This window comes from Puma concolor, chromosome B3 (assembly GCF_028749965.1).
Source record: "Puma concolor isolate L17-30 chromosome B3, mPumCon1.1.hap2, whole genome shotgun sequence".
Lineage (NCBI taxonomy): Eukaryota > Metazoa > Chordata > Mammalia > Carnivora > Felidae > Puma > Puma concolor.
In genome coordinates this window covers 147838356-147858167 of record NC_141672.1, presented here as the reverse complement: position 1 = coordinate 147858167, position 19812 = coordinate 147838356, and the positions used below count along the sequence as shown (strand labels likewise).

Sequence of the window (19812 nt, the reverse complement as noted above, 5' to 3'; positions counted from 1 at the left end):
GGGGTCACGGGTAGCTTTCTGGTGTAGGATGCGCCCCCGACAGCATGTCCTTAGTCTTCCTGTCCTCCCCCCGCCCCCCATTGTGGTCACACCCACGGGACATTGTTGTTATGCTGAGAAAATATGGACCGGGCAGCCTTGGTGGCACATGCCTGTTTTTCCTGCCCCCCACAACCCCCCACCAACCCTCCGGCCATCATCCGGGTCTTTCCTTCTCCGGGCACCTTGGGCCCCCCCCCCCCCAGATGAAGGCCGCTGTTCCGGGGACGGCCAGGGCCTCCTGGGCCTTCTGCCCCGATAGCACCGCCGAAAACAGGGCTTTCCCGGGCACCCTGTGACAGGTGCGCCGGCCCCGTGGCTGCATGTGCGTGGTCCAGGCTCAGAGACCTGTGTGGTTTACCCGCTCCCCAGGCACAACCCGCCCCTCCGGGAGCCCGGCCCCCAGCCAGGCTGGCCACTTCTTTCAGGACCCCAAGTCTCAGGTTGGAAACCTGTCTTGTTTCTTGGCCTCTCTTCCTTGTGCCTCTCGAGAGAGGCTTGGGATCCGCCTGCTCCTTGCAGGGTCGTGGCCGTGGGGTTTCTCTTTTGCTTTCGTGACACAGAGAAACCATCAGAATCGCGAATGGGGGGGTGAAGTGCCGTCACCCTCCGTACCCGCCCCCAGAACCGAGAAAGCGGTGGGGCGGCCTGCCCGGGCTCGTGTGGCCACCGTGAGCCAGGGGACGACCCCTCCTCTCTCCTTCCTCAGCTCGCCCAGGATGGACGCACACCTGCCCTGCTACCCTTGTTCTGGGCGCTGCGCGAGCAGTGATGAGTCATGCGTCCCCCTCCCCGGACAGGGTCCCGGGGGGCTTGCCGGCCATCTTCATACCCTTCACCAGAGTCCACAATCATCGTCCCTCCCACGGGACACTGGGCATCGTCCAGGGAACCAACACATCGTCCAGTAAAGCCAACCAGTCACCTGCCACCAATACCCCTCCCCCCAGTAAAGGCAACAATAGAACTGAAACCCGCACCCCAGATCGTGGCCGGGAGGTCAGCAGGACCGGAACCCCATGCCCCAGACTGTCCCCAGGAGGTCAGCATAGAACTGGAACCCTGTGCCTCAGACTGTCCCCGGGAGGTCAGCAGCCTTGGGCATTGTGACCAGCGGGCCCTGTGCCTCCTCTGCATGGTCTTCTGGGGGCCCCGCTCTCCTCCGTGCAGGTGGGTGGTTGCGATCACTGGGGCCCTGGCTGGTTGGAGGTGGCCCTTGTGGCCTTGCTCTTGCCCGGGGTCCGGTCACGGCAGGGCCAGCCCCTCCAGCCCTGCGCCAGGGCAGGCTCTCCCCTTCCCGCTGGAACCCCCACGCCGGCTCCCCAGCGCCAGCTTCCTCTCGGGGCCCTGCCCTGGAGCCGCGCTGGTGTCCGAGGCCAGCTGACCCCAGAGCCCGTCCCGGGGCCGGTGCATCGTGGGGCTGTGGTGGGGACACGCTGGGCGGATGGCGCCTTCCCGGCCAGCCCACCTCCCTCTCGGGTTCCTTCTTCCCGTGTCCTCCCTCCGTGCTCTCTCTTCCCCCGGTGCTCCGGCCCGTCCAGCTCCTGTGGCAAGATGCTGTCGTCTTGCATTTGCCTCTGTTCCTTCAGCTCGGCTGTCAGTGGCTCCTGCCGGTGCCCGGGGTGGGCCCTGCATCCCCGGGCTTCCTCAGAGATCCCTGGCAGGGGGCCCATCTCTCACCCCGAGCCAGGCAAGCCTGCGTGGCCCTGGGGAGAGCAGCGCCCGCTGGGCAGGTAGCCGAGCAGTGAAGGCACTTCTCCGAAGGGACCCGGCCGCTCCCGCATCTATGCCCGGGGACCTCTGCCTCCTGGACAGGCTCTGATGTGCCACCCCCGGGGGCCTGCCGCTCCCCTGCGGCTCGGGCACAGTGGGAGGGCCGTGCCTTGCCCACGGGTCGGCTGAGCTGAGCTAGAGGTAGGGGACTCCCCAGCCCCCCCGGGTTCTTGGCCCAGATTGCTGGGCTTATTTGCTTAGGCCAGAGGTTGGCCAGTTACGGCTGATGGGCCTCGTCTGTCCGGCCTCCTATTTTTCTGTGTCCCACAAGTTAGAATTATTTTTACATTTTTTAAAAAAAATTTTTTAACGTTTATTGTTGAGAGACAGAGAGACACAGAGCATGAGCAGTGGAGAGGCAGAGAGAGGGAGACACAGAATCTGAAACAGGCTCCAGGCTCTGAGCTGTCAGCACAGAGCCCGACGCGGGGCTCGAACTCACGGACCGTGAGATCATGACCTGAGCCAAAGTCGGCCGCTTAACCAACTGAGCCACCCAGGTGCCCCTATTTTTACATTTTTAAATGATTGGGGGGGCTTAAAGGAACGCTATTTCGTGATGTGAACATGTATGAGATTCTAATTTCATTGTTCATGAGCTGCTGCACAGCCAAGCCCACTCATTTCGTGGCATCTGGGGCTGCTTTTGTGTAATGCCTGTGTGGATGAGTAGGTGCCACTGAGACCCCGTGGCCTCTGCAGCTAAGATACCCGCTCCCTGACCCCCACAGGAAAGTGTGCTGGCCTCTGGCATAGCTGGTCCACACTGACGGGACCTTCTGCTGGGCCAGAGCCTCTGGGACAGGAATGGTGTTCCCATGAGCTCCGGGAGCCCAGGTCTGCTAAGCCAGAGGTGTGTCCCATGATCCCCGAGGGCCTCAGCTGCCCGGGCTTTTCAGGGGGCCGGGAGCCCCAGCATTCTGTCCTCCAGGGGCCCACCCGCTGCTCTCTGCGACGTTAGGTCCCAGGCAGAATCCGGCCACTGAGGACAGATCCCATTGGTCCATGGCACCAGAGAGCACAAGAATGAAGACACATTACAACGCCTTGCGTGCAAACGCTTTTAGTATTTTGAATATTTTATAGATAGAGAGTAATTCACTGTTTAAAATTGAACACAAGACCTATTTGTCAAGTGATGGATGAATACGTTCATCAAGGAATATATTCAACGAGAAAACTGCTTTGTTTCGAGAAAAGTACCTTGTTTCGTAAAACGTTTGGAAGGGGATTCCGTGTCTACGGAAGGATATGTGATTTCCTTAATCAGTTTGTTGTGTAAACAAGGGGGCATCCTCACATTTATTTTTTTCCTTTTCCAGAAAGGCATTTTTTTTTTAATTTTTTTTTTTCAACGTTTATTTATTTTTGGGACAGAGAGAGACAGAGCATGAACGGGGGAGGGGCAGAGAGAGAGGGAGACACAGAATCGGAAGCAGGCGCCAGGCTCCGAGCCATCAGCCCTGAGCCTGACGCGGGGCTCGAACTCACGGACCGTGAGATGAGCTGAAGTCGGCCGCCCCACCGACAGCCACCCAGGCTCAGGCGCCCCGGGTTTTACAGATTTCTTGACCGAGAAGTGTCCCTCCTGACCTGGGCATCTGTGGGCTCGAGAATAAGAAAGTTGCCTTCTCCAGCGTCCTGTGCAAACCCTGCCACGTCGGCATTGGTCTTTAGGTAGAGTCAGATGGCAGTGCGTGACTGGGCCTGAAAAGTTGAGGCCGGAAGCTGGGTCTAGAGAGACAAAACCAGGACGGAGGGGCCTCAGAGGGAGAGCGGGGGTGTGGGCATATGTCGAGTTTACGTGTACTTCTGTTGGGGGGGGGGCGTTGGCAGGAATCGGGAGTCACAGCTCAGTGCGAGCGGGAGGTGAGGGCTGGAGTGAGGGGTCTGGGGACCACCGGCAGGCGGTGGAGAAGGGGGCACAGGGGCGGGGGCGGTGAGGGGACAGGGGACAGAGGAGTGTAGGGAGTGTGCCTTCTCAGGGCACAGTAACCCCCCCTGAGAAGAGCTGCCGTCTAGTTCTGCTTCTGCGTCAGCAAAGCCCGGTGCTGCCGAGCTGAGGCCGGTCGGTCCTGCGAACTGGCCACCTGCCACCGGGGCCCCCCCCCCCGTGCTCACCTTCCCAGCCCTTCTCATTGTCACGCTTCCCTCCCAGCCACCCAGCAGCCATCCCTGTGCACATCGCTGGCCGTGTCACCCCTCGTCCCACAGCCCCCCGTCTCGGGGCCGGGGCCTCCCCTCACTCCCTCCATATGGAGAGTACCCTCCGCCAAGGCCGTTACCGGGGCAGACGTGGGTGGCTCGTGGGCTCCCGAGGAGGTTTATGACACTGAGGTTGATGGCTTGGCACTGATTTTGTGTGTGAATAATTGTGAACCTGGATGTGCCTCGTCAGGTAGCACCCACACTTGGAGTCCATTCGTTCACTCACGCATTCATTCACTCATTCACTCACCCATTCATTCACTCACCCATTCATTCACTCACCCATTCATTCATTCCCTCACCCATTCATTCATTCCCTCACCCATTCATTCACTCACCCATTCATTCACTCACCCATTCATTCATTCCCTCACCCATTCATTCATTCACCCACCCACTCATTCATTTACTCACCCATTCACTCACCCATTCACTCACCCATCCATTCATCATTCACACATTCATTCATTCACTCACCCATTCACTCATTCACTCACTCATTCATTCACCCATTCACTCACCCATTCATTCATCACCCATTCATTCATTCACTCACCAACTCACCCATTTATTCATTCACTCACCCATTCATTCATTCACCCATTCATTTCTTCACTCATTCACTCATTCATTCATTCATGTAGCACCTGTGTCAGAGGGCCAGCACCTCCCAGTTCCCACACTTGGCACATGGACACCAGGGAATGAATGATCTCCATCCTCCTGCACCCCGTCTGGTCCTTTCCTCTACACACCCCCCCCCCCATGCCTGCCCAGCCCCCTCCGGTTAGAGCCCACCCCCCACCCCGCATGGGCTCCCGGTCCTGGCTCGATGCCTCATGCAGCCTGGCTGAGCCTGCCGCAGTGGGGGCCCCCCGTCTTACCGCAGGCGCTGTGTCCCGGGGACTCGGTCTCAGTCTGCTCGAGCGACTGTAGTGACGAGGGTGCCACACACTGGGCGGCTCAACCCGCAGACACTTACTTCTGCCAGTCCTGGAGGCGGGAAGTCCAAGGTCAAGGTGCCGGCCGCGTGTCTGGTGAGGGCTCGCCCATGGACGCCTTCTCGCTGTATCTTCACGTGGCCGGGGGCAGAGAGAGGGAAGCGAGGTCTCCTGCTTCTGCTTAAAAGGGCACTCATCCCAGTGAAAGCTCCACCCTCGTGCCCAAATCCCCCCCTGGTCCTGTCCCACAGGGGATTAGAGGGGACCCAGGAGTCTTGGGGGCTGCGAACGTGCGGACCGCAGCCGGTGGGAGAAGCACGCTGGAGCAGGGGTGTGGCGATCAGAGCTCCGTTCCGGGGCCCAGTTTTCCCAGATGCGGCCACAAGGGAAACACGGCCGCCACCGAAGGACGTTGTGACGCCGCGAGATACGGGAATAAACACTGCGCCCTCCGGGCCCTCACCTTTCCTCGGGGCTCGGTGACCCGGCGAGTGGCACGTCGTGGCCACATAATGGGCTTTCACCTCGTCCGGCCACGTGTCCGCATCCCGGTGCCACCTCCGTAGGGTTGAGTGGGCGGTCTCGGCCGCTGGGTGGCTTGGGGAGCCTACACGTGGCGGCGGTTTACTCGTGGTTTAGAGGGGTCCTGGCTCCGGGGACACGGCCTCTTGTTGGAGACCGACCACCATCCTGCGTGCGGGCTGCTGTCCGCTTGAGAGTCTGTCCCACTGTCCCCCGGAGGCGTCCCTGTTTGGATGACAGTGGGTGAGGCCACAGGATCTAGGAGACCCCGTCTGACTCTGTTGGTTCCTGGGTAAACGGCTCACACGACCCGCCAGCTCCCCGCCTCCAGCGCCCGCGGCCCCTCCACGCGTGCTGCGGCTCGGGCTGCGGTCGGCCAGGGCCCGGCGGCTGCACCTGCCGCTCTCGTCCTGGGCCGCTTGCTGCTCCTTCTTCCCCGACCTCGGTGGCTCCGTCCTTCCTGTCTGTGCGTCCGGGGCCTCGTGCTGCACCCGGATCCTGCAGGCACTGGGTTCCCGCTGAGGCGCAATGACGAGTTCACGGCCAGGAGGAGCAGCCGGCCCCTCTCCGTGGAGGCCTTCGGTCCCGTCCCCCGCCGGCGCTGAGAAGCCGGGATGGCCAGGCCAGGTGCAGGGTCGCTGCCGGGAGGGACCGCGTGTCGTGGCCGCTGTGACCCCTTGTCCCCGCCTGTGGGCCGGCGGCCTGGCCTCCCGCCTCCAGTAACCGACTCCCCGCGTGTCTTCGCTGGAGCCTCACCTTGCTGTCTCACGTCCTGTCTTGTCTTCTTTGTTCTCGTGCAGCCTTGTCCCCCGTCACGTGCACTTTCCTGAGTGTCTCAGGTTGTTCACTGGGCGCCAGTCCGATGCGCTAACTGCGTGCGATAACCGTCATCCCACCGGGGAGGCCAGGATAACGACGCTGCCTCACTACCCTGCGGGAGGGCCAAGGAGCCTGCGGTGCCTGGCAGCCTCGTGGGGCTCCGAAGACACCTCCTCTCGGGGTGGGCCCCACCCTGCCCTCTCCCACCCCTTCCCTGCCGACATCTCCCCTCCCTACCCCTTCCCTGGCATCTCCTCCCCTGCCTTCCCTCACCCCTTCCCCTGGTCAACCCTCCCCACCCCTCCCTTCCCCAGCCCTCCCTCGTCCCTTCCCTTTGTCTCCCCTCCCCTCTCCCACCCCTTCTTTGCCCTGCCCTCCTCACCCCTTCCCCCTCCTCCCTACACCCCCCCTCTCTCCTCCTCCCACCCTTTCCTTGTCCCTCCATCCCCTCCCCAGCCCTCCCTCACCCCTTCCCTTTGTCCCCCCTCCCTTCCCTACCCCTCCCTTCCCCTCCTCCTCCCACCCCTCCCTGCCCTACCATCCCCTCCACAGCCCTTCCTCACACCTTCCCCTTGTCCCTCCTCCTCTCCCCTCCCTCCGGGCTAGGCTGCACAAGGCCCAGATTTCAGGATTTCACAGAGAGCTTCTGTCCACTCCCCAAGCTCTGTCCGAGCTCCCAGCGGCTGCCGTGGAGCCCGGCGTCCTGGGTCTGCTCGCTCACTTTCCGTGGAATCCCGTGCACTGTATGCTGATCATGAGAGCTCTGTATTCTGAGGGTTCACACCCGAGATACCCTAGGAAGTGGTAGGTGGGGGATGAGAGTCCCGTGTGGGTGTTGGCTGTGCCCCCCCAGCCAGGGGGCTTGCCTTAAGACCCACGGACACACACGGTCTCTGCTCGCACACCCACCGGAGGTGCGCGGAGGGAATCGGCGCACGTCACGCAGGGTGGCTGTTTGGTTGTGATTCCGGCTGAAGCTGAAGCTGATCCTTCCTGAATGGAGACCTGACATCTTAACAAAAACGGGTCATTACTGTGCTGTCATTGCGGACCCGTGTGACAGCGGCCCCCAGCGGTCTGTCCAGGCTCCGTCCGTGGCCAGGCTGCCCGGCCGCCTGGCGTTGCAGCTCATGGGACTAAGCACGTCCGTTTGCAGCGGGGGCTGGCGGAGAGGTGCTGTGCTGGGGGCTCGATGTTCCCGAACGTCTGCTGCTTTTCCTCGGACCCTTTGTTTTCTTAGCTGTGTCTGGACGGACGACAAGCTGTTTAGATTATCTTGGCGTGTCTGATTTTTTAAAAGAATTTTTAGTGTTGGGCTAAATGGGTAAGGGGCATTAAGGAATCTACTCCAGAAATCATTGTTGCACTATATGCTAACTAATTTGGATGTAAATTAAAAAAAAAAATTAAATCAAAAAAAATTTAGTGTTTATATTTGAGAGAGAGAGAGAGACAGAACACGAGTGGGGGTGGGACAGAGAGAGGGGGAGACACAGAATCTGAAACAGGCTCCAGGCTCCGAGCTGTCAGCACAGAGCCCGACACGGGGCTCGAACTCACGGACCGCGAGGTCATGACCTGAGCCGAAGTCGGACGCTTAACCTCCTGAGCCCCCCCAGGGGTCCCTGGTATGTCTGATTTTGAAGCTCCCCGCCTTGTGCATTTTTTAGGTGGCAAAGGTGACCCAGTTGGGTATCACTTCATCCTTACAAAGATAGGAAAGCGTCCAAATACGACTTTTTCTTGAAAGATACGTGGCCTAAACAGAGATAAACGTTTTGATAAATGCTCATAGTCGTTTGTTATCACCAAGGCCCGAATACCGGACAGACCCACAAAGGTGCTGGTCACAATGCACTGTGGTAATGGCCTTTCGCCTGCATTGGATTTTCACTTACGGATCTGTTCCCGCCCCTTTTCAAAGAGGACAGAGAGGCCTTGCTTCAGGTGTTAGCGAACACGCTCCCTCAGTGTTGCTGTTAACGCCCACGTTTCCTTTTACGTGTAAGTATTTGGAAGTTCTCAGTAGTTGGTGCCGCGTGTAAAATGAATGGCCTTCACCATATGGCCATGGATGATCACATGTTTACTCCTGCAACAACGCACTATATTTGTGAACCGTCTGATTGAGAGGACGAATCCCGCACACGAGATCTTCAGCTTAGTTTGTCTAGAACGCACTTTACATATGAAAGCTTGGGTGACAGGCTCACACAGCACGCCCTATTTGTAGCACCGATGGCCGATGGCCGTCCCTCAGCTGTTGGGTTTGCCCCGAGCATGATACAGAGGCCGGGTGGGGGTCCCCTTGTGGCTAGCCCCGAGGGGGGGCCCGGGCTGAGCGTGGAGCTTGCCCTCAACGTCCTGCTCCGGAGTCATCATCTCGATGGAAGTCTCCCCGCCCTTCGTCCAGGCCACCTTGCACCAACTCTGGTTCTCCAAAGCCAAAACCTGCCTGCCGGCGGTGGGGGCAGGGAGGGGGAGCTCAGGCACACGGCGATGCCCCGAGGCCCGTGCCCAGGCTGGAGGCACTGGCTGGTGGAGGCAGGGCCTGGCCTCGCCCGCGTCCACCACCTCCGTCCTGCTGCGGGGACCCAGCCTGCCTGTGGGATGAGCCTGCCTTACAGAGGACACAGGGCTGCTTAAAACGTAGCCAGGACCTGGGGTCCGAGGCCCCGGGCTCTTGGTCTGATGACTTTTCTGTACGTTGAGCTATAAAAATCCCACCCCACGGAGGGCCTTTGGGAATCGAGCGTCCTGCCTTCCTTCCAGAAGTGGAAGGGACACTCCCTTGCTCTCAGGTCTGGAGGAATCTTTCTGATCTCCCCCCCCCCCCCGGGACGCATTAATAATAATCTAGACGTTTTCAATGCATATTGTGGCTGCGTGAGAAACCCAAGTCCCCGAATTTTCAGAACCTAAGCAGTTAATGTTAGAAATTTTGCTGCAAATAAATTGATCAGTATGCAAGACAGTTTTCACGGCTGAATCATGGTCCACAGTTTAGGTAAACAGATCTGTGATGACATTTTCTGAGTGGAATACAAATGCCATTCATTTCCTCCCAGCGGCTCCTGGCACTTCTACACGGATAACAGATTCTCCCAAGAAGGTGTTGGACACCAGGAAGAAAGATCTTTGTTTAATCCCTCTGAAAAGGTAGGGCTGTGATATCGGGTGTGATTTCCGTGGAAGGAATTGCTCTGAGAGACATGGCTGTTGGGGAGGACATTTTTCTTTGCCTATTAGCTGCCTCTGTGCACCTCCGACCCCCGGAGAGACCCCTTCTGGTCTTCCGATTCTTGGAATTGTCGTGAAAACATCATGTTGTTGTCTTGTGAAAGTTTGCACGTAATTAATTTTTCTCCCCATGTTGTGAATGAAGATCAAGGGATATTTTTCTTATTGCGATTTCCATGAAATAGCGGGGGGGGGGGGCCCGGGGTGTTTTCTCACTTCCTCGTGCCGCCGGCATCCGTGATGCTCCCGGGCTCCCTTCTCCCCGCGTCCTCGCTGCCTGTGCCGGCACAATATGTCTGCGTCTGAAATGGGAGCCGGTCTTGAGCTAGATGCTACATCACGAGCCAGCTCTGTTCTCTGGGTGGTGGCGAGGCTCTCAGAGCCCTTAGCTCATACTGATGTTAAAACGAGCCGAGAAGCTCATTGCAACTTTGGGCGAGGCAGGCAGTCATTTTGCCCGTGTGTGTGTGTGTGTGTGTGTGTGTGTGTGTGTGTGTGTGTGTGACGGGAGTTGGTGCTTCCCAGGGTGGGGGGTGGGGGCGTCTGCGTTTGGAGTCAGACCGCTGCGGACAGAGATCATTCTGCCTGTTTGTGCATTTGCCGTCGGTTATGACCCCGGACCCCGCGCCCAGGTCCGTGCACCAGGGCCGCCTTTGAGGTGGGGGAGGAGTGTTGATGTCGCAGGAGGTGGGGACCGCCAGGGCACGGGAGCCAGGGGGCACGCCCCCCAAGGGCCAGGCCGGGCGGATCCGGTCAACAGCTCTGCAGCAGTCAGAGGAATACATTTCGGAAGAGGGCACTCCGTGCATCCTGCTTCATTTCTCCCAGAGCGTTTCCACGGCCAGGATGGCATAGGTGTGGCCTCCTCCAGGAAGCCTTCCTGGGCCCTCGTGGGCATTCCCACAACGTGCTGCCAGGCCACCTGCGCAGCCCACGGCCCTCGCGAGGGCTCTGCCCAGCCCCATCTCCACCAGAGGCAGGAGGGGTCCTCTCGTCTCTGACCACCCAGCCTCTGCCAGGCTCCCGGCGCAAAAGCAGAGCTTCGCGAATGCCGTTTGTGATCGCGACGGGGCCCCGTTTTCTTACAGCAGCCTCTGCAAAAGGAAGCAGGGTCCGGATTAATCCCATATCCCGGTTGGAGCACAGGTAGAGAAACCGAGTCGCGCCATGGGGAATCCAGGCCTGCGCCCAGGACCCCGAGCTGGCACACGGCCCTCGGGGTAAGAGGCCGGAGGGAGGTCTGAGCTCGTGCCCCGCCTGGCTGCAGAGGCCCCGTGTGTCAGGTGTGTGGCGTGCACAGATGCAAATGCGCATCCGGCCCAACCGTACTTTCCTTCCTCCTCCGGAAATTTTTTGCCCCATAGTCTCTGTGTGGGAGGATCAGGTGATCGAGGCTTTTTAGAATCTTCCCTTTCTGGGTGCTGACGGTGACACATGGAGTATTTTGGGGCGTTGACATCATCTCTTCCCTCCTGAACGCCCTCTTCGCAGCTGCATCACTCAGGCCCTGCCATCGTCCACCTGGACGGCTGTGACCTTCCTTGCTTCGCAGCAGGAGCAGCACAGGTGTGGTAAGAATGAACCACAGGGGACCGGGCCCAGGCCGGGGAAGGGACCGGCCAGGGACAAGCTTCCCGCAGAAGTAATGTTTGAGCTGAGCTGAATGACTGTTAGGAGTTAGCTTGGTGAAGAGGGAGGAGAGCGTTCTTGCCACAGGACATAGCGTGTGCAAAGGCCCTGAGGTGGGAGGGAGCACGCCGTGTTCAACAAACAGAGAGCAAGCAGTGTGACCAGAGCTCAAGACGGGTGGGTGGCAGCCTGACCACACGGGGACTGGCTGGATGTGGCAGGGAGCTCCACATTTGTGCTGGGAGCGGACAGAAGCCGCCGGAGGATATGAGCGAGGCTGGTCTTGGCAGATCTGGCCCCCGTGACGATGCGTGGCGGGGGAGAGTAGGTGCAGGAGGCCAGCGGAGGGGGGCCTGAGGCAGGCCTGCAGCGGAACTCAGAGGTTGGAGAGACCTTTAGGGGTAACAGCAGGCCCCGATGGTGCATTTGGGATCATGGCCAAGCGCCTGGACGAGATGCCCTGGGGAGAGGAGAGGTGGAGGGGAGCAGGGAGACCCAGGAGGCGGGGCCTGTGAGTGGGAGGGGCGTCTGGCACCTCGAAGCCCCGGGGGAGAGAGCTCCAGGTGGGGGAGGGGGGGGCAGCTCTCTGGTGGGGACACGGGGACAAAGGCCTGAGTGCCGAGGGCTGCACGGGAGGCCCCGAGGCCTCAGGGTGACCCACCAGGGACAGGAGACTACTTTACCACGTGACAGACTGTCCCTTGTACGGTTGAAAGTCCCTCACTTGTTTGTACCGTGGGTTTGAATTTTGCTACGTGATCTGTCAGTAAAACCGTTCATGTTTCTGTGCCGCACTAGACGCTTCTCCTTTTCTCGTGTGGTCAGCCCCAGCTACGTGGGAAAGTCCGCGTGAGGACCGTGACCTTGCCTCCCCTTCCAGCCTCTGCTGGGGCCGCCAAGGGCCTGGGGTCCAGGACTCCCCGGCCCCGCTGGCCTGCCTCCGCCCTCGCGCAGGGGTGTGGGGCCATGTCTGTGCACCCGCTCGGGGACGCTGCCGGAGGGCCGTGTCCACGTTGGGGTCCGGGCCGTGTTCCCGCGTGTGCCCGTGTGTGAAGCCCCGTGGGGGCACGGGCAGGGCGGAGGTCGGGGAGGTCAGGGACGGCACAGGGGTGGAGGCACACTCGGGGCCTGTCTGCTGACCCCACCTGCAGTGGTGGTGCTGTGCAGAGAGGCATGAAGTCGGCCCTGGAGAAGAGCTCCCCCCTCACAGCCCTTTGCTCCCGCATCACTCGGTGAACTGTCGTGAGCGGGGGCCACCGAGCGATCGGGAGGGCCCTCTGTATGGCCGTACCCCCCTTTGTGGCCCAGCACCTAAAATCCTAGAAGTAACTTCATTCCTTACAGTAAGAAAACGACTCCCGGTTTTGTTAGTGTCTGTGTGTTTCATTTGGCCACGTTTATGTCTCCTTTTTAAGTGTATTTATTTATTTTTATTTTTTGTTAAGGTTTATTCATTTTTCAGAGGCAGAGAGAGACAGAGCGTGGGGGGGGCGGCAGGGGCAGAGAGAGAGGGAGACACAGAATCTGAAGCAGGAAGCAGGCTCCCGGATGTCAGCACAGGGCGCGACGCGGGGCTCAAACTCACGAAACGAGAGATCACGACCTGAGCCGAAGTCGGTTGCTTAACCGACTGAGCCACCCGGGTGCCCCAAAGCTCTAACATCTTCGTCCCCCTGTCGGCTCGCGCCCGGTGTCCTGCACAGGCTCGGAGGGCTCGGGGTGTGCTCAGCGGGGTCCGATGGAGGCAGAGGAGGTCCACTCGTGCATAGCGTCCAGTGGGGCAGACAGGGTGTCGACGTGCCACGAAGACGGGGCCTGCCCTGCCCTGGCTAAGCCTGGGCACTCGTGCAAAGCAGCCAGTCTCTTTCTCCTTGCTCCCCTCATTCATCTGAGGAAAGGCTTGGACAGCGGGAGCCCCTTAGTCGGGTTTTGGGGACCTTTGCTTTCTGTAACTTGTATTACAAAAACAACCAATATTTTTGTCTTCCCATAAAAAATAGGAGGAGTATCATTTTGTCCTAACTACACATTGACTTCTGTTTACCCCCTTTTCATGACATACTGCTCTAATCAAAGTCAGACTTCCTGATACAGGACTTCCCAGTATGTTTTTAGAGGACACTCAGGGGCGTCTGGGTGGCTCAGTCGATTAAGCGTCCGACTTTGGCTCAGGTCACGATCTCGTGGTTCGTGAGTTCGAGCCCCGCGTTCGGCTCCGTGCTGACCACTCAGAGCCTGGAACCTGCTTCGGATTCTGTGTCTCCCTCTCTCTCTGACCCTCCCCCGCTCATGCTCTCTCTCTCTCTCTCTCTCTCTCTCTCTCTCTCTCAAAAATAAATAAATGTTACAAAATCTAAAAAAACAATAAAATAAAGGACGCTCCAAGGAGGGCGAATGGTGTGTGGCTTTTCCTAGCTTGCTTAACCGTGGAAAACGTTTTCTCGGAGAATCTGAGGGGACTGACTCTGTGCGGTTTGTTTTGGGAAGTGGCGACTTTCGTTTTCACCCGTATTTGCGCTGGCAGACGGATTTCGCCTTCCGTTTTGGGGCCTTCACGGACTTCATCTGTTTCAGTCCCCCTTTCAGAAAAAGGACGGCTTTCTTATCAGAAGCAGCTGCGGTGACAAGGTCATCCCTGTTCACGCTGTCCAGCTGTCACCAATCCAGTACAGTAATTGTTGACAGGGGAGAGCATTACCTTAAGAAAGGGGTTTTTCCCCCCCCAGAGTACTTCCCCCGCAGTGTGTACCTTCGTTTAAAAAACCCAGCAACTGTGACAGCTCTCGGATTTCTGTGATCAGAGCCCAGCAGCTAAATAAGGTTTTGTTTGTTAGTATTCTAAAATTCTCCTTCAGAAGTTTGGAGCACAGTCGTTTGAGTTGACCTTAGAATGTGTTTATGAAACTCGATGTCTTTGGAAGTAATGTGGGGCAGCTGTCGGACGCCTGCCTGGTTTCTGGAAGGAGGCGGGGCGCGGGAACCCGCCCCATCTGAGCACCTCCGGACCCCGGGTGCCCGTTCTCTGCTGACAAGGGCCCCAATTCCCGTATTTATCCCGACCTGTCTTCTCGAAGCACATCTGGGAAGCCTGCGGCTTCCCTCCTGACCAGGGTAGGAGCCGGGCCGGGCAAGTGTGGGGCCCAATCTCCGGAACAGTAAGCAGAGTCAGAGAGGACCCTCGAGTATTTACTTTGGCGTTTAGCACTCTGCCTGAGTTCAGGAACCCTCTACAGAGTAGGAAGGAGAAGCCGTTCAGCCGTGTGGTTTCCCTGAAATTGGGAATGTCTGAGATGGCCTCAACCCGCTTGCGGAAGGTGTTGGGAGAGTGACGTACAGGAAAGGTCATGCCAGACCTTCTCGTCTTGTTTTGAAAAATGTCCTTACTTAAACTCAGGTCGGTTGACATGTGTAATAATGGCTTCAGGGGCAGACCCCAGGGATTCGTCGCCTCCATACAGCACCCAGGGCTCATCCCAGCAAGCGCCCTCCCCAGTGCCCATCCCCCCACCCACTCCTCCATCAACCCCCACTTTGTTCTCTGGATTTGAGTCTCTTATGGTTTGTCTCCCTCTCTGTTTTTTTTTGTTTTTTTTTAATTTTTTTAAACATTTATTCATTTTTGAAAGGCAGAGAGAGACAGAGCGCAAATGGGGGAGGGACAGAGAGAGAGGGAGACACAGAATCCGAAGCAGGCTCCAGGCTCCGAGCTGTCAGCACAGAGCCTGACGCGGGGCTCGAACTCATGGACCGCGAGATCGTGACCTGAGCCGAAGTCGGACGCTCAACCGACTGAGCCACCCAGGCGCCCTTCCCTCTCTGTTTTCATCTTATTTTTCCTTCCCTTCCCCTGTGTTCATCTGTTGTGTGTCTCAGATTCCACAAAGGAGTGAAGTCCTGTGATACTGGTCTTTCTCTGACTAATTTCACTTGGCATAGTTCCCTCTAGTTCCAGCCACGTTGTTGCGACTGGCAAAACCTCATTCTTCTTGATCGCCGAGGAATACTCCACCGTAGATTCCACATCTTCCTTGTTCATTCACCCGCTGGTGGATCTTTCAGACCTTCTCGTTCGTTACGTTAATGCTCATCCTGGGGAACGTGATCCCGTGAGAGCTGGGGCGTCGGACGGGCCCTGTCACTGGCTCATCCTGCGGCCTGTGGTGATGCTTTGAGGCTCCCTGGGCCTCAGTGTCCTCGTGGTGAGTGGCGGGGCCATGCAGGGCTCTATATCCAGCGTTCTGAGTCCAGATTCAGGATGGGGAACAGTCTTTGCCCCTGAGGACGCACGCCCAGGTGGCAGGGGCCGCGGGGGGCTGACTCCTGCTTCTCGGTGGGTTTGCTGCATCCGAGCGGTTTTGCTTTCCGTGGTGCTTGTTCCCCTCAGGTTTTGGCCACGCTGCTGCGTCCGTGGAAGTCTTACCTGCCTCCAGGTGTCCCTATGAAGGCTGCAGATCTGTGCCCTCTTTCACCTCCTGGCTCTGCGTAAGGGCACCCCCTAGAGGCTGCTTCCGGTACTGCTGGGTGACTTTCTTGCTCGTTCCTTTCGCGGCATTGACAGACCCTCTCTTGTCTGCATTCCAGAAATGGCTTCAGACATCCCTGGATCGGTGACATTGCCTGTTGCCCCCATGGCGGCCACGGGACAGGTGAGGATGGCGGGAGCCATGCCCGCCCGTGGAGGAAAGCGGCGTTCCGGGTAAGCACCCTCAGCGTTTCCAGGAATCCGGCTTGATACGTGTTGGGCAACGCTCTCGACCCGTTAGGGCAATAGTGTCTCTCCCCCTCCGGAGAATCAAAGCTCAGCGGTTTGCATGCTGTTTAGATTTTGCAAGATCCCCAACTCTGCGCGTGATTTGCACCCAGCTGGGACCTTCTGTTTGCTTGTCCTTGTGATGGGGAGGTGGGTCGCGGCCCCCTGGGCCCTGGTCAGGCCATCTCTGGGAGGGGGCGCCCCTCCGTCCCCCTGCCTCCGCACGCCAGCCGGGGTGGGGCAGGCTGCATGCCTGAGCTCCGGGCGGGTGGCGAGGACCCCCCCGGTGCTCTGCCTCTGCTCCGTCCCGTGCAGGAATTTGTAGGAATTCCTTTCGAAACGTTGGCTACAGCCCGGCAGCTGAAGGCCGGGCGTTTGCATTGTCTGTGCTGCTAGTGACGGTGCTGAAGGGGTGCGGGCCAGGGCTGGGGGCGGGGGGTGCCGGGCGGACATGGCCCTTGAACTGGGGGGATGGAAAACCACGTCTCGTCATGAGCGTAGCACCTGTGGTCCCAGACGCAGTCTAAAGAACGAGCCAGCTGACAGCAATCCCTGCAGGGAACACGGGACGCACGTATTCACACCCGTCTGCCCTTTGCCCATCAAGTCAGTGTTGTCCCCAGCGAAATGGCTGATGACTTCCTCCTGACGGACATCAGTCTGTCACGGTGCGCCGCGTGGCCCTTACGCGAGGGGCCGAGATTTCCAATGTGTCAGGGGGGGGGGTTGCAGAGGCCAAGAGGTGGAGTGCAGGGCCCGCCCCAGCTGTCCCGCGATGCCCAGCCGCTCGCAGCGTGCAGGTGCAGTGACCCCACAGCCACGGGGCCGGTCCTCATGGCAGGACCGTGGTGAGCAGAGCCCCCACACCGGCCGTGGGGTGAGGCTGAGGCCCCGCCGTGCCACTGCAGGGGTGCAGGTCCGTCCACCCCTCAACCGACTTGTTTTTTAACAGATTCCAGGTGTTTTGAACTTACTTTATTATTTTTTTTATGTTTATTTATTTTGAGAGAGAGAGCTCACCAGGAGGGGAGGGGCAGAGAGACGGAGAGAGAGCGTCCCAAGCAGGCTCCGCCCCATCAGTGCAGAGCCTGACACGGGGCTCAGACCCACGAATCGTTGAGATCAGGACTGAGCTGAAACCAAGAGGCGGATGCTCAACCCACTGAGCCACCCAGGCGCCCCTGAAATTATTAAAAAAATGTTTTTAATGTTGGTTTATTTTTGAGACAGAGAGAGAGACAGAGACAGAGCATGAGCAGGGGAGGGGCGGAGAGAGAGGGAGACGCAGAATCCAAAGCAGGCTCCAGGCTCCGAGCCGTCGGCACAGAGCCCGACGCAGGGCTTTGAACTCCGGAATGGCGAGATCATGACCTGTGCCTGTCGGACACTTAACCCAATGAGTCACCCAGACGTCCCTGAAATTATTTCAAACGTGTGGCTCCCTCACTTCCGTCCCTTGGAGACGGAGCCCCATGGCTGGCCTCGTCCTTTCTTTTTTTTTTTTTTTTTTTAATTTTTTTTTCAACGTTTATTTATTTTTGCAACAGAGAGAGACAGAGCATGAACGGGGGAGGGGCAGAGAGAGAGGGAGACACAGAATCAGAAACAGGCTCCAGGCTCCGAGCCATCAGCCCAGAGCCCGACGCGGGGCTCGAACTCACGGACCGCGAGATCGTGACCTGGCTGAAGTCGGACGCTTAACCGACTGCGCCACCCAGGCGCCCCTGGCCTCGTCCTTTCTAACAAGAGGCCAGATGGTCAGGCCCAGCCCGTGGTTTGCAGGGTGATCAGCCCCTCGGTACCCGGGGCTGGTGCTGAACCTCCGGGAGTCCTGCCCCCCTTCCCGTCCTGCTCGGGGCTGGGCCACATGGGCCCGCCTGACTTGTGCTTCCGGCCCTGGCTGGCACTTGGGTTGTGGTCAGTGTCTTCTCTGCAGAAGTTGCCCCAGCTTCCCTTCCCGAGCAGACCACACACAGCACGTCCTGGAGGTCGGCACCACCCCTGCCCAGCACGTCCAATGTCAGGAAAACAAAGGAGGGGCGCCTGGGGGCCTCGGTCGGTTGAGTGTCCGACTTCAGCTCAGGTCATGATCTTGCGGTTTGTGAGTTTGAGCCCCGTGTCGGGCTCTGTGCTGACAGCTTGGAGCCTGGAGCCTGCTTCGGATTCTGGGTCTCTCTCTCTTTCTCTGCCCCTCTCCTGCTCAAGCTCTGTCTGTCTCTCTCAAAAAAAAAAAAAAAAAAAAGTTAAAAAAATTTAAAAAAAAAAGAAAGGAGAGGTTTAGGAGGGGCTATGGTACTGATCACTGGCCGCCTGTGGACAAGGCATGAGCCCTTTGCCACAGATCAGGAGGCCTGTCCTCCGCGGTCCTCCCTTGTGAGGAAGGTACCGGCTTCCTTCTCCCCGTCATGGGGGGGGGGGGGGAGCGAGCACACCGCGGCTCCTTCTGCTAAAACTCCAGTGACTTGGGGACTCGGCCCCTGTGTCCAAGCAAGGAAGTGACCATTCCCACAGGGCTCCGTCCAGAGAGCTTCTCACACCTGGCGTTTTCACCGGTGCTGAAGCTGTGTGATCGAGGCCCCTGCTCTGCTCTTGCGAACACTCTGGCCGCAGCCTCAACACTGAGACAAACTCAAAGGAGAGCGTGATGGAGGTCACGCTCATCAGCACGCAGGTGACCCCACGGCAGGGCCCTGCTTCTGTCCCAGGACAGACGCCTTTATCCACGGAATGTGGGGGTGTGCTGGGAGCCACAGGCAGGGGGGGAGGGAGAAGAGAGAAGGGGCCCGGGTGACGGGGAAAGGAAGCGGCAACGGGCGGGGGCCCTCTGCCCGCCCTCCGCCCCTGTCCGGGGCTTTCTGGTGGAGGAAGCGTCCAGAATCCCGGGACGGCCACCCGGCCGTCCCCGCAGAGCCGGCCCCTCGCAGGCCTTGGACCCGCCTGGCCGCCTGCCTGGCCCGTCCCCGAGGACCCTCGGGGCTTGGATGTCCTCGCCCTGCCCCGGCAGCCTTCCCCGGGAGCTGCGGGCAAGCCGAGCGCCCTGCTGGCCGCCGGGACACAAGGTGAAGGTTCAGGAGTCTCAGATTCTTTGCAAAGTGATTCCACATGTGTGGGGGGGGCACGCTGAAGTGAGTCACTTTGTTCATCTTTGCCGAGATCCCCCCACCCCGATCTCAGGGCCATGGTGGGGGGGGGGCGCACTTCTGGTTGTGGCCGGGGGCCTCGGGCTGGCCCAGTGTCCTCCCCTTCTGCCCCCTCTCCTGCAGAGCACGGGCGAGCTCCGTCCGCCGACTCAGCTTTGTGGACGCGTCGCGGTCATGACTCGGTCTGTCCCGGGGCCGCACACGGTCAGCTCTTGACTCGCGCGCCCAGAGCGGCCTTTCCTGGCCTCGCACTGCGAATTCTTGCTCGTTGGCAGGAAAGTGAGGCAGTGCGTTTTCAGCCCAACGTTTTGTACCGAATTCTTGAAAGTGAACACGGTAGGACTCAGAAGTCCCGTTTTGGTTCCCTCCGTTGTTATCCAGAGGCTTCGTGACAGAGGCACTTGGAAGACACAAAGCCAAGCGTGATTGACTTAGAGCTTTTACAGCAGAGGAAATAAGCCTCGTGATTGTCGTGTTTAAAGTCGGGGTGTGAAGGGGTGACAGAGACCCAAAGTCAGCGTCCTGGTTGTGGCCGTGTCCCCAGGAGCTAGGTTTCCTGTGCTGCTGAGCAGGGAGGCCCGTGAGGTCAGGTGACTTGTCCTGAGGGTTTGGCCCGTTGTCTGTGCACTGGTTTATCCGCTGGGCTCAGCCCCGCATCGTGCTTTTCCGAGTTACCGAATCTCATCGCTGCACACGTGTGGTCATGTGTGCACAAGAGGGGAGGCACGGTTTCGTGGTCTCTAATCGTCTG

General features: G+C 59.0%; 1 protein-coding gene across 2 annotated transcripts in view; it reads left to right on the top strand.

The window, feature by feature from the left end:
* The window catches only part of ARNT2 (aryl hydrocarbon receptor nuclear translocator 2), a 143676-nt gene that overhangs the window by 21388 nt on the left and 102476 nt on the right, over positions 1–19812 (top strand). For both annotated transcript variants that reach the window (XM_086711749.1, XM_086711748.1), the window contains one exon: positions 15753–15867. In XM_086711749.1, the coding sequence (XP_086567875.1) occupies positions 15753–15867 (115 nt within the window). Of the gene's footprint in view, positions 1–15752; positions 15868–19812 lie in introns of those variants that run through there.